This window comes from Periplaneta americana, chromosome 1 (genome assembly GCF_040183065.1).
Source record: "Periplaneta americana isolate PAMFEO1 chromosome 1, P.americana_PAMFEO1_priV1, whole genome shotgun sequence".
Taxonomy (NCBI): Eukaryota; Metazoa; Arthropoda; class Insecta; order Blattodea; family Blattidae; genus Periplaneta; species Periplaneta americana.
The window spans coordinates 33,137,905-33,154,549 of NC_091117.1; the positions used below are offsets into that span (position 1 = coordinate 33,137,905).

General features: G+C 32.7%; 1 protein-coding gene across 1 annotated transcript in view; it reads left to right on the forward strand.

Moving 5' to 3' along the window:
* Nucleotides 1-15,750, forward strand: part of LOC138694418 (homeobox protein DTH-2-like) — a 492,648-nt gene extending 476,898 nt beyond the window's left edge. The window contains exon 2 of the mRNA XM_069818117.1: nucleotides 14,439-15,750. Within this exon, the coding sequence (XP_069674218.1) occupies nucleotides 14,439-14,839 (401 nt within the window). The 3' untranslated portion in view covers nucleotides 14,840-15,750. The remainder of the gene's footprint in view (nucleotides 1-14,438) is intronic.
* Nucleotides 15,751-16,645: the final 895 nt, after the last annotated feature.

Below are 16,645 nucleotides of genomic sequence, written 5' to 3' on the forward strand. Positions count from 1 at the left end.
ATATCTTTGAATCGGTAGCAGCACATGTTGTGATTGTTGCCTGCTTCAAAACTAAGGTTGGTTCTTTGTCGGCATTTATGCCTCCAAACATGTTAAATTCGGTGAAATCTATTGCGAGTGTCGTGAGATTCATAACATTTTGTTTCCTTTATCAATGGTTTCATGGCCGGTGTGAAGCAAACTTTCCACTTTTTTAATGCCTTAAATTTCGCAGTGAATGCATGTATAAATTATAAAAAGTAAGAGTAAAATGCGAAACTTTAGAGTGAGTTAGGCATTTTTAGGCGAATATTAACAAATTAGGCTCTAATAACCGTTTTAGGGCATTTTAGGGCATTATAAAACTCTTTGAATACCTTTCAATTTCCATGAAACACAAATATTAATAATTATTTTTACTTTTCTCCTAAAGAAACAAAATAGGCATTTGCCCTAGAATCCGATGTCTGGTCATGATCTACAATGTGAATTAATAGTTTTGTCCTATTATTAGAAAAAAAATGTAAAAGCTATCGAGTAAAAATTTTCAGGAAAATTAATAAAAAATAAAAATTACTACTTGCACTACAAGTAATTTAATGACAGTGATTCACGCTGTTGCCACAGTCTTCTAGAATTGGCTGGGAAAATTTATTTTTAATTTTCTGGGAGGTAGAAAGGAAACGGTGACTGGTTGCAACAAAATCGCTAAAATTTCGAAAATTTAAAATATCGCAATTGTTTTTTTTTAATAGTGCAATGAAGTTCAAACCTCCCTGACCAAAAAACTGAAAGCTAATTGACTGGACTACGACTTGATATAAATGATTTGAATAAATATCTTTTCATGCCCAGAACAGAGGTCATTACTTCTAGTCCATAGCGTACATCTAAATTTACTCGGTAGTCTCAACAGTATTGTTGAGCGCGCGAAGAGAAAGATTAAAAAAATTGAATGCGTAATAAGAGAGCTAATAAAAACGGCAATTACGAGCAGCACAATTAAACGTTAACAACTGCTGCGTAGCCGGAAGCGTCAATGGCTTGAGTCATTAAACGTAGAAGAATAAGGATTCAACAGCTACAAATGCTACCCGGTATCAAAATTTCATCTGATGCGAGTCACTCATAATAGAGAATCGACTAAATGACTGCAGAAGATGATTCGCAGCAGGTAACAAAAGTGACATGAAAAGATGGCTGTCCGTGGGAAAGAATTATTCCTTCTAAAAATTCCTCTATTTGCTAATATGAGATTCTTCTTTATTACGGTAGTTTGTTTTCAGGGTATAGGGTAAAGGCTGGTAATATTGTGATATTAATAATATTGTGATAGTACTTTTTGAGAATTTTTTTTAAATTTTACTGAGAGAGAGAGAGAGGAATATCGGTTTTTTGCGTCAACGTATTAAGGGAATGATCGTCGTCAAGTTTCTGCACAAAACCGGTTCTTCTCTCGCTTAGTAAAATTGTAAAAAAATGCTCAAAAAGTAGTATCATAATATTATTAGTATCACAATATTACCAGCCTTTACCCTATGTACGTGAATATTTAAAAAAAATTGTATTAAAAATTACGCTGAGTTTTCTGAATCCAATGATAGTTTATTTATCTATTTGTTCTATTTAAACGGACATGTTCTAACACAATACGTGTCAGCTAAGACATTCACTTTTTACTTCAAATTAAGCTTCCCAAAAGTTGCAATATTTCCACGCATATTATTTCATAACTCCACAACCATTAGAGATAGAATGCTGAAATTTTTCACACTGATTTCACTTCCACTTATGCAAAAAGTAGACTACAATAATACCCATATCTTTGAAAATAAAAAATTAGGTCACAAAACATGATGTAAACTTTAATGTAATTTATATAGGACACATAAAAATTAATTATATTAAAATTAATAACTCTACTTGTCTGAGAGTATTCCACTTTTTATAAATAATTGTTCATTAGTTCATTACACGCAATAAAAAATTAAAGTTGTCAGAGAAATGATAACAATGCATAATTATTTCTAAATACTATAATAAAACTGGCTTTGAAAAAAATATTAGGCCTATAACTTTTTTATACTTATACTTTTTACATTAGTTCTTTTTTAGTAGGTTATTTTACGACGCTTTATCAACAGCTTAGGTTATTTAGCGTCTGAATGAGATGAAGGTGATAATGCCGGTGAAATGAGTCCGGGGTCCAGCACCGATAGTTACCCAGCATTTGCTCATATTGGGTTCAGGGAAAACCCCGGAAAAAACCTCAACCAGGTAACTTGTCGCGACGGGAATCAAACCCGAGCCACATGGTTTTGCGGCCAGACGCGCTTACCGTTACTCCACAGATGTGGACACACTAGTTCTAATAAGTCTTGTTATGGTATATTGTAATTTTTGTCCACTTATGAGTTCATTTTCTTGTAAAAATTTAGGAATTGAGAGCATTTTCCCATATTAATTGTGGTCGTTGACGTACGTAAGATATAGCTACCCGTAAGAATTTCATGTTATTCAGCGAGTTACGAAATTTTTGTGCATTTATACAATGTTTATAGGTGTTACCTTTGTGTCATTTTTCGCTGCATTTTTTCGTTTTAACTGCATTTTCCAAGTTGTTAGTGGATATTTTATCGTACAACAAAAGCACGAATTATCTTTTTCGAATGCTAAATAGCTTAATTTTTTTACGTTACCATAGACAGGAATTGCTGCGATACTCCAGAATGACTTTACTGACTTTTGCGCTACATTCCCTGCACAGGGAGCACATTTTGTAGCTTATTTTGTGAGAGTAAACATGTTAAAATCTATTAATGAATGAGTAATAAGGTATTTTTTTTAGTTTTAATTTGTTTTCCGCATGTGGCTGTATAGAGCGGACCGGTTATAATTTGCTCAGTCTGTACAATAATGATAGGAGAAATTGATTTCCATTCTCATATTGATTACTGAACCTCGGTCTCCTGGTATATGTCCAGATACGCAGCTATTATCGTGTTATGTCAAGAAATGTTATAAGTTATACCCGTAGTACAATATTAAAACTTTTGGAAATATCTTTAGGCTATAACAATAATAATAATAATAATAATAATAATAATAATAATAGTAATAATAATAATAATAATAATAATAATAATTTACTTTAGCTGGTAGAGTTAAGGCCATAAGGCCTTCTCTTCCACTCAACCAGCAAAAAGTATACATACAAATGTATGAACTTACAAAGAATTCAACAATTTGATTTAGATAAGAGTTACATATATACAAGAGTTATTTGCGAATTAAACAACAAAATACTATGAACTATTAATTAAATATTGAAATACAAACTATGTAGCAGAATTAAGCTAAAATATATAGAGTGTTAACATATTTCAAATAATGTTAGATAACAAAGAGATTATTATGAGACGATTTTGAAAATACAGCACTATCAGGAAGCATGTCTAAAGGAAGGAGTAACAATGTAGACAGTGATAGTTTAAGTCAGTATGATTGGAGTGAAATGCTAAGAAGGTTATCTTTCAAGCTGTTTTTAAAGTGTTTATTGCCTTGCAGCCCCTAATACTTTGTGACAGGGAATTCCATTGTCGCGAGGTGGCTACTGTAAAAGATTATGAATAACGAGATGTTCTATGAAGAGGTATACTTAACGTGCCACAGATAAGTGATCTGGTATTTACGTCGTGGTTAAAGTATAGATAAGAGAAACGAGACGAAAGGTAATTTGGTGTTGAAGTGTGCAGAATTCGAAAGAGTAAAGACAAAGAGTAGGCCTATAAAGTTCTACGTTCTTTAAGTCGGAGCCACGAAAGACTTGCGAAGGACTGTGATATGTGATCATATCATCGGATGTTGCATACGTATCTGCCGCAACTTGACTGACAGTTCAGAACTTAGGTCACTTAACAAAACGTCACAATAATCGAAGTCCGGCATTACTAGGGTTTGCACTAGGGTAAGTTTTAGTTGCTGGGGCAAGAAGTTTCTCAGGCGACTCAAACAGTGAATGGAGGAACAGATTTTTTTATCGTTTCTTTAACTTGAAAATTCCAATTTAGATTATTATCGAAAAAGAAGCCAAGATTTTTTACGACAGGTGAATAAGGAAAATTTCCAGTGTCGAAGTTTCTTTCTATTGACTGCAACGCATCTGCCGATTGGAGTTGCAAGATGCGTTCAGAGACTGAAAATGCTACTCGTTTCTGCCGGGGACTGTAACATCATCAGATTTCGTGGAATTCTCCGTTTATTTCTGTGGTGCGAGGCAGCCGCGAGGCTGAGCTCAGTCTTTCATTTTGCGTCTGTTTAATAAGTAACAACAAAATAATAAAGCTAGGAAATTTAAACTCGGACACATACACGACATTCCAGGACGACAAGCAGCGGCATGTGACAGGCATCAAGAAATGTAGACTATCTGTTATGTAAACCATATTAATACGAGATATTTTTATTCAAGTCCATCATACTTCTAAACCATAATTTTAAGGTTTGAAGTGACGTAGTCTTAATACAGATATGTTGGATTGAAAATGTATACCGAATTACTCTAAGAAAATAGACTAACAACTACTTTGTCCTTCACATATTCGGAAATATGTACGATTTAATATTCAGATTCCTCAGTTTAATAATAATATAATAATAATAGTTTTTATTTTCCCTGGCAGAGTTAAGGCCATCAGGCCTTCTCATCCACTCAACCAGGATCAAATCACATACAGAAAAATACATACCGGTATACAAATATTAAATTAAAAATAATAATAAACATAATAAAGTAAAAAAAAAGAGAGATTGAATACATATACACAATCAGTATTAACTTTAAAATATTATTAATAATAATAATAATAATAATAATAATAATAATAATAATAATAGTTTTTATTTTCCCTAGCAGAGTTAAAGCCATCAGGCCTTCTCTTCCATTCAATCAGGATCAAATCACATACAGAAAAATACATATCGGTATACAAGTATTAACTTCAAAATAATAATAAACATAATAAAGTGAAAAAAGAGAGATTGAATACATATACACAATCAGTATTAACTTTAAAATATTAATAATAATAATAATAATAATAATAATAATAATAATAATAATAATAATACATATACGTTTACGTTTACGTATGTTTGGAAATTTTTCAAAGATGACATAGTAATAATAATAATAATAATAATAATAATAATAATAATAATAATAATAATAATAATAATGTTTTATTTTCGCTGGCAGAGTTAAGGCCATAAGGCCTTCTCTTCCACTCAACCAGTCTTAATCAATACAATACATAAATTTAAATTACAAATATTTTCATTACACTTAAAAGGTTCTCCAGCAATAATCTTCACTACACATTTATTTAAATTTAGATAAATCTATAAGGTAAAGTAGTAACTTAATTTATGAGCTAATTTAATTCAATGAATTATAATTAATTTAATATTTGAGATAGCTAGTAAAATGATGAAAATTAATTTAATATAAGCTTACTAGGACTATGTTACAGGGAGAATATATATATTTCTATTTCTATAATGAGAATATTAATGTAATTGCCATTAGAGGTTTTGCAAATCTATTTAGAGAAATTAAAGATAATAATAATAAGAATGGACAGATGTTAGTTTCATTATAAGTAACAAATATTAATCAGCAATTCATCTGTTAAGTAAGAACTAGAGACAGAGATAAGGATACAATTAGCTAGAGATAAAGGAAAGAGTTACAGATGCCGAGGTAGAAATGACGATAGAACTTAGATAAATGAAGGGATAAAGATAATAGAAATACAACAATAGACATAAAATAGAATTATACACACATATAGGAATAGACTATCAATAGTACACGACATAACTCTCCACAGATATACATCGTGCACAGCGTGGCCCACCGAAGTGGTGTGCAACTTGAAAATGGATCACAACCCTGCCATCTATCCGCAATATGCGGAATCCGAATCACGCAAGTGAAGTGGGTAGGCATAGGATACACACAAATACACGCATAACTTTTAGCTTAAATCACTAAATAAATAAAAACAACAGTATACAAAATTTCTAGAACTCTTCATAGACTCTAATTTAACATGGAAAAAAAAACATATTGATTATATTTCTACGAGCAAATTGCAATATAGCGAACGTAGAAGCTCCGCCCACGACCCCTTCCACTTTTCCCCTACTAGCTCGTCAGACACTTTACTTGATAGGCTAGTGTTGTGTCGAATGCACATTTCAAGTGGGTGGGGATAACTTCCCCTACTGGCGTTCGCTATATTGCGATTTATCCAAATAGGGGCAGATACAGAGAAAAAATAGATAATGGAGAGATAGAGATAATAGAGATACAGAGAAAAGACAGAAAATAGATAAATGGAGAGATGGAGATAAATATAAAAATACAGTGACATAAGAGAAATATAAACAGAGATAAATAGAGATAGAGAGAAAAATATAAAATAGATAAATGGAGAGATAGAGATAAATATAGAATTACACTAACATAAGAGATATAGATATAGACAGAGATAAATAGAGATAGAGGGAAAATATTGAAAATAGATAAATGGAGAGATAGAGGTAAATAGTACAGAGGAAAATAGGAAATAGATAAATGGAGAGATAGAGATAAATGTAGAATTACACTGACATAAGTAAGAGAGACATAGACAGAGATAAATAGTGATAGAGGAATGAGATAGAAAATAGATAAATGGAGAGATAGAGATAAATATAGAATTACACTGACATAAGTAAGAGTTAGACACATAGACAGAGATAAATAGCGATAGAGGAAAGAGATAGAAAATAGATAAATGGAGAGATAGAGATAAATATAGAATTACACTGACATAAGTAAGAGAGACATAGACAGAGATAAATAGTGATAGAGGAAAGAGATAGAAAATAGATAAATGGAGAGATAGAGATAAATATAGAATTACACTGACATACGTAAGAGAGACATAGACAGAGATAAATAGTGATAGAGGAAAGAGATAGAAAATAGATAAATGGAGAGATAGAGATAAATATAGAATTACACTGACATAAGTAAGAGAGACATAGACAGAGATAAATAGTGATAGAGGAAAGAGATAGAAAATAGATAAATGGAGAGATAGAGATAAATATAGAATTACACTGACATAAGTAAGAGTTAGACGCATAGACAGAGATAAATAGCGATAGAGGAAAGAGATAGAAAATAAATAAATGGAGAGATAGAGATAAATATAGAATTACACTGACATAAGTAAGAGTTAGACGCATAGACAGAGATAAATAGCGATAGAGGAAAGAGATAGAAAATAAATAAATGGAGAGATAGAGATAAATATAGAATTACACTGACATAAGTAAGAGAGACATAGACAGAGATAAATAGTGATAGAGGAAAGAGATAGAAAATAGATAAATGGAGAGATAGAGATAAATATAGAATTACACTGACATAAGTAAGAGAGACATAGACAGAGATAAATAGCGATAGAGGAAAGAGATAGAAAATAGATAAATGGAGAGATAGAGATAAATATAGAATTACACTGACATAAGTAAGAGAGACATAGACAGAGATAAATAGTGATAGAGGAAAGAGATAGAAAATAGATAAATGGAGAGATAGAGATAAATATAGAATTACACTGACATAAGTAAGAGAGACATAGACAGAGATAAATAGTGATAGAGGAAAGAGATAGAAAATAGATAAATTGAGAGATAGAGATAAATATAGAATTACACTGACATAAGTAAGAGAGACATAGACAGAGATAAATAGTGATAGAGGAAAGAGATAGAAAATAGATAAATGGAGAGATAGAGATAAATATAGAATTACACTGACATAAGTAAGAGAGACATAGACAGAAATAAATAGTGATAGAGGAAAGAGATAGAAAATAGAGAAATGGAGAGATAGAGATAAATATAGAATTACACTGACATAAGTAAGAGAGACATAGACAGAGATAAATAGTGATAGAGGAAAGAGATAGAAAATAGATAAATGGAGAGATAGAGATAAATATAGAATTACACTGACATACGTAAGAGAGACATAGACAGAGATAAATAGTGATAGAGGAAAGAGATAGAAAATAGATAAATGGAGAGATAGAGATAAATATAGAATTACACTGACATAAGTAAGAGAGACATAAACAGAGATAAACAGTGATAGAGGAAAGAGATAGAAAATAGATAAATGGAGAGATAGAGATAAATATAGAATTACACTGATATAAGTAAGAGAGACATAGACAGAGATAAATAGTGATAGAGGAAAGAGATAGAAAATAGATAAATGGAGAGATAGAGATAAATATAGAATTACACTGACATAAGTAAGAGAGACATAGACAGAGATAAATAGTGTTAGAGGAAAGAGATAGAAAATAGATAAATGGAGAGATAGAGATAAATATAGAATTACACTGACATAAGTAAGAGTTAGACACATAGACAGAGACAAATAGTGATAGAGGAAAGAGATAGAAAATAGATAAATGGAGAGATAGAGATAAATAGAAATAGAGAGAAAAATAGAAAATATATAAATGAAGAGATAGAGATAAATATAGGTATATAGAAAATATAGAAAATAGATAAATGGAGAAATACAGATATTGATAAGAAATATAGGAATAGAGATAGAAGTTTCATGTAATTATAGGCATCAAATGAATCCCCTGTCACTTTTTGGCAATAGGCCTATTATATATTATTCACTAATAGTTAACATGGCACAATGATATGGGAGACTAAGGGCAAATATGCCTGATGCATGGAAATAAATGTCCACTCCCTGTCCAAAGTTGAATCTGGTCCGCTAAATTTTTAGCTAGAAAGCCCTACCCTTGAGTCACAAGGAAGGGAGTTTATTTTAATGTAAAAAATAAACGATAATACAAGGATTTAACAGATGTCTTCAGCATGAACAATTTGCATCTACGAATACGGCACGGAGCTAGTGACGGACTAGCTTGTAAGGAACAGATTGTGACAACTTCTCCTCCACGAGCCGCGACCCTTAATCAGGGAAGTGTGACATACTGTGGATGGTTTGTTTAGTTCTGACTCTAATAGTGGAGGGTTACGCAGTGTTTACGCTTTGGAGCATTCCGTTTACAACGAAGTGGTGTCTTGAGAGAGGGTGCCGCTGTTTACGTTGAAAGAAGAGACTGTAAAGGTGTACCCCATGTTGGAGGAAGGCTGCAGTGCCTTATAATATTCTTCTTCCAGTCACATAAAATAAATTATTACACCGATGGTTGCATTGCCGGCGACGAACAAAGAATATCGATATATCTATATATACTCATCTATTCTGTGCATTATTTGCATATATACAGTATGCATGCACGTTTTTTCTGTATCAATTTATTTTATTTAATGCCATAAGCATCAAGAGTGATATTCTAGACAGCTATAAACTATAACAACAAATGTAATCAAAGTATGGAGGAAGTGATGAACTAGGATAACAAATCACAGAATAAAAAAAAAGAAGTGAGGTAAATAAGTACAAGAAATGAATCAGTGAAATTCGAGTAAAGTGGATTAATGTAAGATATATATATATATATATATATATATATATATATATATATATATATATATATATATATATATGTATATATATATATATATATATATATATATATATATATATATATATATATGTATATATATATATATATATATATATAATTTGAACTGGTAATGGAAATTACGGGAAAACGGCTGAACGGATTTTAATGAGTGACCCCTCATTTTCATGCTTGTCATCCAAAGTTTTTCGGAAAAATAGTAGTTTTCAGTGAAATGTCAATTTTCCTACATAATTTTCCTATTTTCCAAAATCCATCTGTTGTCAGTTTTGAGAACTAATTTTATTCAATCAGGGCCGACTTGATTGAATTTCAGAACAAAACACACACTACAATAAACAATAGGCTTTTACACGAAGGCCATGACCTGCAGGATTGCCGACATATTTAGAGCTCAATTCAATTTGTTATTAAAAACTGATTCTGCAGTATATAATTTTCTGAGTACAGCTGTGTATTGGATATTCAAATCTACGAAACTTGAGGTGGTTTGATGACATTATTACCATTAGAAATTAAATATTATTGTAGTTAATATCATGATGCGTCTATTTTTCATTAATTGTACATAATATTGATGTTATATTGATGACATGAAAGTGAAACGTTTTGAGGTTATGTACAGTAAGTAAATGTGGAGAATATCTTAATTTAGATCTTCATTTCTATAATTTACTGAGTGACTGCTATATATATAACTACAAAACTTAAGATAATAATATTGTTATTAAAAATCAAATATTTTTATATTTATTAACCCAGTGGGGTTGGGTCTTTTTCATATACCTAATGGCGGTGTAGTGTAGATATTGATATGTGTCATTGTCTTCAGTATTGGCTCGAGAGAGCGCAAAAATTACAGTTCCTAAGGAAAGATAAAAAGGTATTACTTACTGATAAAATAAGAGGCCTAGAAAATTTTGTAGTCTCCAGATCATTTCAACAAGATCTCTTAGTAGGATAAAATGATTTTACGCTCTACATTTCAAGTTCTACATGCAGCAGCTATACGAAAATGCTATTGTTCGAAAGCTTAGCAAACCTGACTTTTTTAACTTTTGCCTACAGCCCACAATGAACTGAAATAGCTACTGCTATCGTCCTGACATTGATACTTGCGTTTTCGTGTTGAAACTCAAAAACTGAAGTTGGATAGATTCAAGAAAAAGTATTTGGCCTAAAAAAATCCATTCGGAGGGAGTATGTTTCATTATTATGGAAGCAAATAACTATCAAAAAGACAAGTATTCTTCATTGAAAATAAATCTGAAAAATTTTTATTTGAACGTCTAACGAACTTAGTTTGCAGCAGCATTTTCTGCACAAGCCACTAGTATATATATATATATACATAACAGCGAATCTAATTATACAGGGATAAAACAATGATTAGTGATTATTAGTAAGTAAAATGAGATCGAGATAAGTAAACTTGTAAAAAAGAATGAAGAAAGGAGTAGTGAAAGTGACAATTTTGAGTAGATAAATGAAGTAATTAGTTTTGAAATGAAGGTGAGAGTAGAATAAATTAGTTGAGGGTAGATATAAAAAGGTAAAAAAAAAAAGTGAACAGAAAAAACGAACTGTTACAGTGCAAAGTAATGAACAGTGATAAGAATTATAGGAAAAGATAGTATGAGACTAGTTAAAAATGAAAGAAAATTAGAGGAATGAATACACTTACTTATTACTTATGGTTTTTAAGGAACCCAGATGTTCATTGCCGCCCTCACGTAAGCCCACCGTCGGTCCCTATCCTGAGCAAGATTAATCCAGTCGCTACCATAATAGCCCAACTTCCTCAAATCCATTTTAATATTATCCTCCCATCTATGTCTCGGCCTCCCCAAAGATCTTTTTATTCACTGCGGCATCCCAACTAACACTCTTTATGCATTTCTGGATTCTTCCATACGTGCTACATGCCCTGCCCATCTCAAACGTCTGGATTTTATGTTCCTAATTATGTCAGGTGAAGAATACAATGCGTCCAATTCTGCGTTGTGTAACTTGCTCCATTCTCCTGTGACTTCATCCCTCTTAGTTCTAAGCACCTTATTCTCAAACACCCTTAACTTCTGTTCCTCTCTCAAAGTGAGAGTCCAAGTTTCACAACCACACAGAATAACCGGTAATATTACTGTTTTATATATTTTAACTTCCAGCTTTTTTGACAGCAGACTGGATGACAAAAGCTTCTCTATCGAAAAATGACTATACGTCACTTTACTCTTTTTCATTGGACAGACTTCGCATTAATATTATAATACATTTTATGCTCGACCATGCCCAAATGTAGTAATTATACACCTGGTAGCAGACCTTTATTGCATGTCATTAAAGTACACCTACTCATTAAAGGTCAGGTCTTTCAGCCAATGACGACTCAGGTTACAACTGTTCAGCCAATGACAGGTCAGCTTTCTACCGTTATAAAACCGCAAGTATCGATTATTCTCGGATATGCAATCGAAAGAGAATTAGCGAAAAGTCACGGAGGCTGGAAATCCAATACCGTCGCAGAAGGTTATGTTCTGTTACTATAATAATTAGCGTTAATTGTAAATAATATTCAAATAAATTCAATTTGTCATCTCGTTTTTCAATGTCTAATTTTATTTCAATGTTATCTCTGTAGGTTCTTATGGCCTAGCAAAGTCAATGTGGATATCTGTTCCTCGGAAAAAATCAATACTTTCGCGTCTGCGCACATCTCACAACATACGGGACATTGCTCCAGGTCAGATACAATAAAATTAATAATATCAAGTTAGAAATATGGTCGAGCATAAAAAGTCGTATGAAACTCGCCTATAATGGTAATTAAGAAGCTCGTATGAAAATTATGAAACTCGCTTGCGCTCGTTTCATAAATATCCATACTCACTTCTAAATTACCTTCATTATATGCTCGTTGCATAATGTACTATTATTGCCATGACCTTGCTTCAAATATGGATACAGTGAAACCTGTTCAAATCGGAACCTGAATAATCCGGAATCCTGTCTATTTCGGAACAATTTATTGATCCCGGCGAAATTCGTATGCCTTGTGTGTATTTTTTTCTCAATGAAACGAAAACTGTCCAACGCGGAAACGGAAACTGTCTGCTGCTGTTCAAAATGGAAATAATATTTTGGACACACTACTTTAATGTAAACTATAGTTTGAAACAGTAGAAGGCAAGTGTAACTTATTAGTGATTTCGTGATAAAGAAAAATGTTTGTAAAATGTTGCACTATTATTAAAGTGATGAAGTAAAAATTATCGAGGAAAATGAGAAACGAAGCGTACGGAAAATGATGTTGAAATTTAGGACTGGAAAACTCAGGTGTAACACTTTGAAAAATAAAGACCGTATCATGAGTGAGTCAATGATGGCTCTTAGTCCAATTAAATGTGTGGTGATATACAATACAATATTATAGTATAGTGTTAGATATTAAATTTATTGTATTTAATAAACTTTATAGTGTTTATAGAATTTATACAATCGAAAGAGATTTTCATCAAGATCAAGATCATTCACGAATTAAATAAACCAGCCGCGGCGAAAATGCGACTCACGAGCACATTGTGGCTCGCAGTGCTTTTCTCTCGCTTCCTACCTACAACCCCCACCCTCTTACTCACTGGAGTCAAACTCCGTTCTATTTGTATTTGTCTCGGACCTGCGAGTGGCGTATCGTCGCAATATCTGTCTCGAAACCATGTACCTCTATAAAAAACGAAAATTTCAAGTAGGATGGGAGGATGCATTCTTTTGCTTACAACATAATGAAAATATTAAATGTATGATTTGTTCACAAATATTACTAGGAAAACGGTTGTATAACATAAAACGGCATTATAAGTTACTACATGTTATTGATGAAACATTAAAAGGTTAAGTGTTGTTATTATTATTATTATTATTATTATTATTATTATTATTATTATTATTATTATTATTATTATCATCATCATCATCTCTGTACGTCGATTTTTTACAGCAGATGTACGAATAATGCGGTTAGATTTTCAATTTAAACTCACAGATTTACAATGTGACGTTAAATGAAAGCTAGATGTAAGGACTTGACAGATATTGAACTTTTCAAATCTTTGGAAAAAAATAAATATTTCAAGCTTCGTTCTTTCGCTTGCTCTGTTGAAGCCATGTTCGCTGTAACTTACGTTTGTGAAAAATTATTTTCAACAATGAAAATAGTAAAAATCAAATTTAGATCACGACTGACAGACAAATACCTTCGTGATCAACTACGATTGGCAGTAAGTGACATAATTCCTGATTTTGAAACTTTGTCGCAGAGACATTCTGAAGACAGTTAATTTTAGGTTGTGATAATGTGTCCTATGTTTTCTTGTTCATTTCTTTCTTCGTTACACGTCCTAAACATTAACTTCCCCTTCGGTTGTCCGCCTCCCTCCATAGGTGCTATGCACGTTGCAGCTTACACAGTGGCTCGGCGCACCATGGCCTTTTCGCCATGGCTGAAATAAGCGACAGGAAGCTGATTTAATGTCAGTAGTGTTAAACGGAATATTTTCTACTTCCTACAATTTGTGGCATGCCATTTTATTTTTCATTTACACAAATGATAAAACGTTATATTTTAACTTCACACCTGAATAACACGGAAACCTGTTCACAACGGAAAAAAAATTAGGACCATATCACTTCCGTCTTGAACAGGTTTCACTGTATTATATTTTACTTGTTGGCTAACCCACATTCACAAACTTTCTTTGTGGAGTTCAGAAATGATGACTAATTTCTACATAAAAGTAAAGATAATATTTTCATGTGTTACAGATGGCCAGGCGAACCACCTGAACCTGTTCAACAACCGCCAGCAGGCTAAGAAGAAGCGCAAGTCGAGAACGGCGTTTACGAATCACCAAATCTTCGAGCTGGAGAAGCGCTTCCTCTACCAGAAATACCTGTCGCCCGCGGACCGCGACGAAATCGCAGGGCAGCTGGGACTTAGCAACGCGCAGGTCATCACGTGGTTCCAAAACAGACGCGCCAAGCTCAAAAGGGACATGGAGGAGCTCAAGAAGGACGTCGAATCTACCAAGATACTCACGGCACACAAGTCCTTTCTGGAAAACGTGCAGGACCTCGGAATTCTGAAGAAGAAATCCACGGGGACATCGGTAATGGTGTCTGACGACAAGGGTGTACCAACTCTCGCGGTAGTGTCCGAAAAATGAACGTTAATATCTAGGAATAACGATTTCAAATTTTATACAGTGTATATATGAACTCAAACGGTTTCCTTTTCTCTTCCTGAACACGTCTTTGATATAAAGGAATACTGAGTGCATTGGCGTCTGTGATGCTTAACATTGTTACTAAAAAGTTTTCGCTTTGTCGAAAATTTACAAAACTCAAGTGGTATAAAGAGATGGGAGTGAACGCCTCTCGAACGCAATGACAAAGTACCTGGACACTTTTCTGAAAATTGTGAACCTTCTTTAAGGGATTTGAAGTTTTGTTTCATTATGCAAAATGAAAACATGTGCGTATAGTGATGTCTTAACCACGTGGATAATGGTGAGCGTTAAATGATGTCATATTTTAACTGAACTCTCATACTGAACCAAAGGAAATTAATGAAAAAAGTCTACGAACTAAAATAATTATTGTAATGAAGGTTTTCGAACATTTACACTCAGTGTACTATTGAACTGTGATCAAATGGGTCTCTATCATAATAAAAATAATGAAAAGACAATCCAGTCATTATAATTTCAGTTATTTGGCCAAAGAATCAATAAAATAAAACTTAGGGCCTGTATATTATATTTAATAAAAGAGTTTCTAACTTTGTAATAGACAAATAACTTAACAAATACAGTCTTTATCATCATCATCATCATCATCATCATCATCATCATGGTTAAGGCCTGTCAACCTGCTCCGTTATAAATCATGTGAATTTCTTCAGAAAATTGTTAACTGTGCCTCATATAATTAAAAGGAACGGAGGATTTTTAAATTCCATAATTTATTGGGTGACTACGTCCGACAGCAATACTACTGCGGATGCACAGCTGCCTTATCATTGCATGACGTCACTACTTCCTGTTACACGCAAAATTTGGCATCATCCTCCTCCTCCTCCTCCTCCTCCTCCTCCTCCTCCTCCTCCTCCTCCTCCAGGAAGATAACAACAAGAAACCCTTTCCAAAATTTGTAAACACTAACGTAACTTCAGCGTAACACGAAGTTCAAGAAGTATCCGCTAGATGCCGCACCTACGAAAACGTACAAGTGCTGCTAACTAACATTATCTCATGTGACTAGTGGTTACTGTTTCAAATAAAATGTGGCTTTTTCTTGTTAGCACCCCCAATAAAGAAGTAGTCACGTAAGAATTTATTCAGCTATAAAATGAATTAATGATGTAGGTAGGCTATATCATAGTATATTAAACATTAATTTTACTTAATTGTTTTACTTTTTACGCTTTTCCCTTTGTTTTTTATATTTAAGCCTAATCCACATTCTTTGGTTCATACACATTAATCACGCATATTCTTTACTACATAAGCAACTTAATTGGTCTACTTTCATACATATATAGTTTGTGAACGATAATATGAACTGCCAAAATTATACAGACTGTACATCTCGGTCTATTAAACATGATGTGTAGTGAAATTTTGTTTTTTTTTCTTCCACTTTTGTTTAAATTTCTAAAATACCATGTTTTTAGGATTGATAGTAGTCTAATATTTACTGTTTGACTAAATGTGAACGTCATTGCCAATGATCTTCTGTCCAACACAAGCTAATACACCACAATAGAGAGACCCTGATTTGTAAACAAGGATATCATCACAGTTGCAATGTTCGTGGCGGACCGAAGTAAATAATAACGGTCTACTATCATTTCAAAAAATATTAGACCCACAGATAAAATTTTTTTTCTAGGGAAACACAAAAGTTACAGAAAAATTGTATTAGACTTTGTTGTTCAGTAATTTATGTTCTATCACTAGTATTTTTGGCAA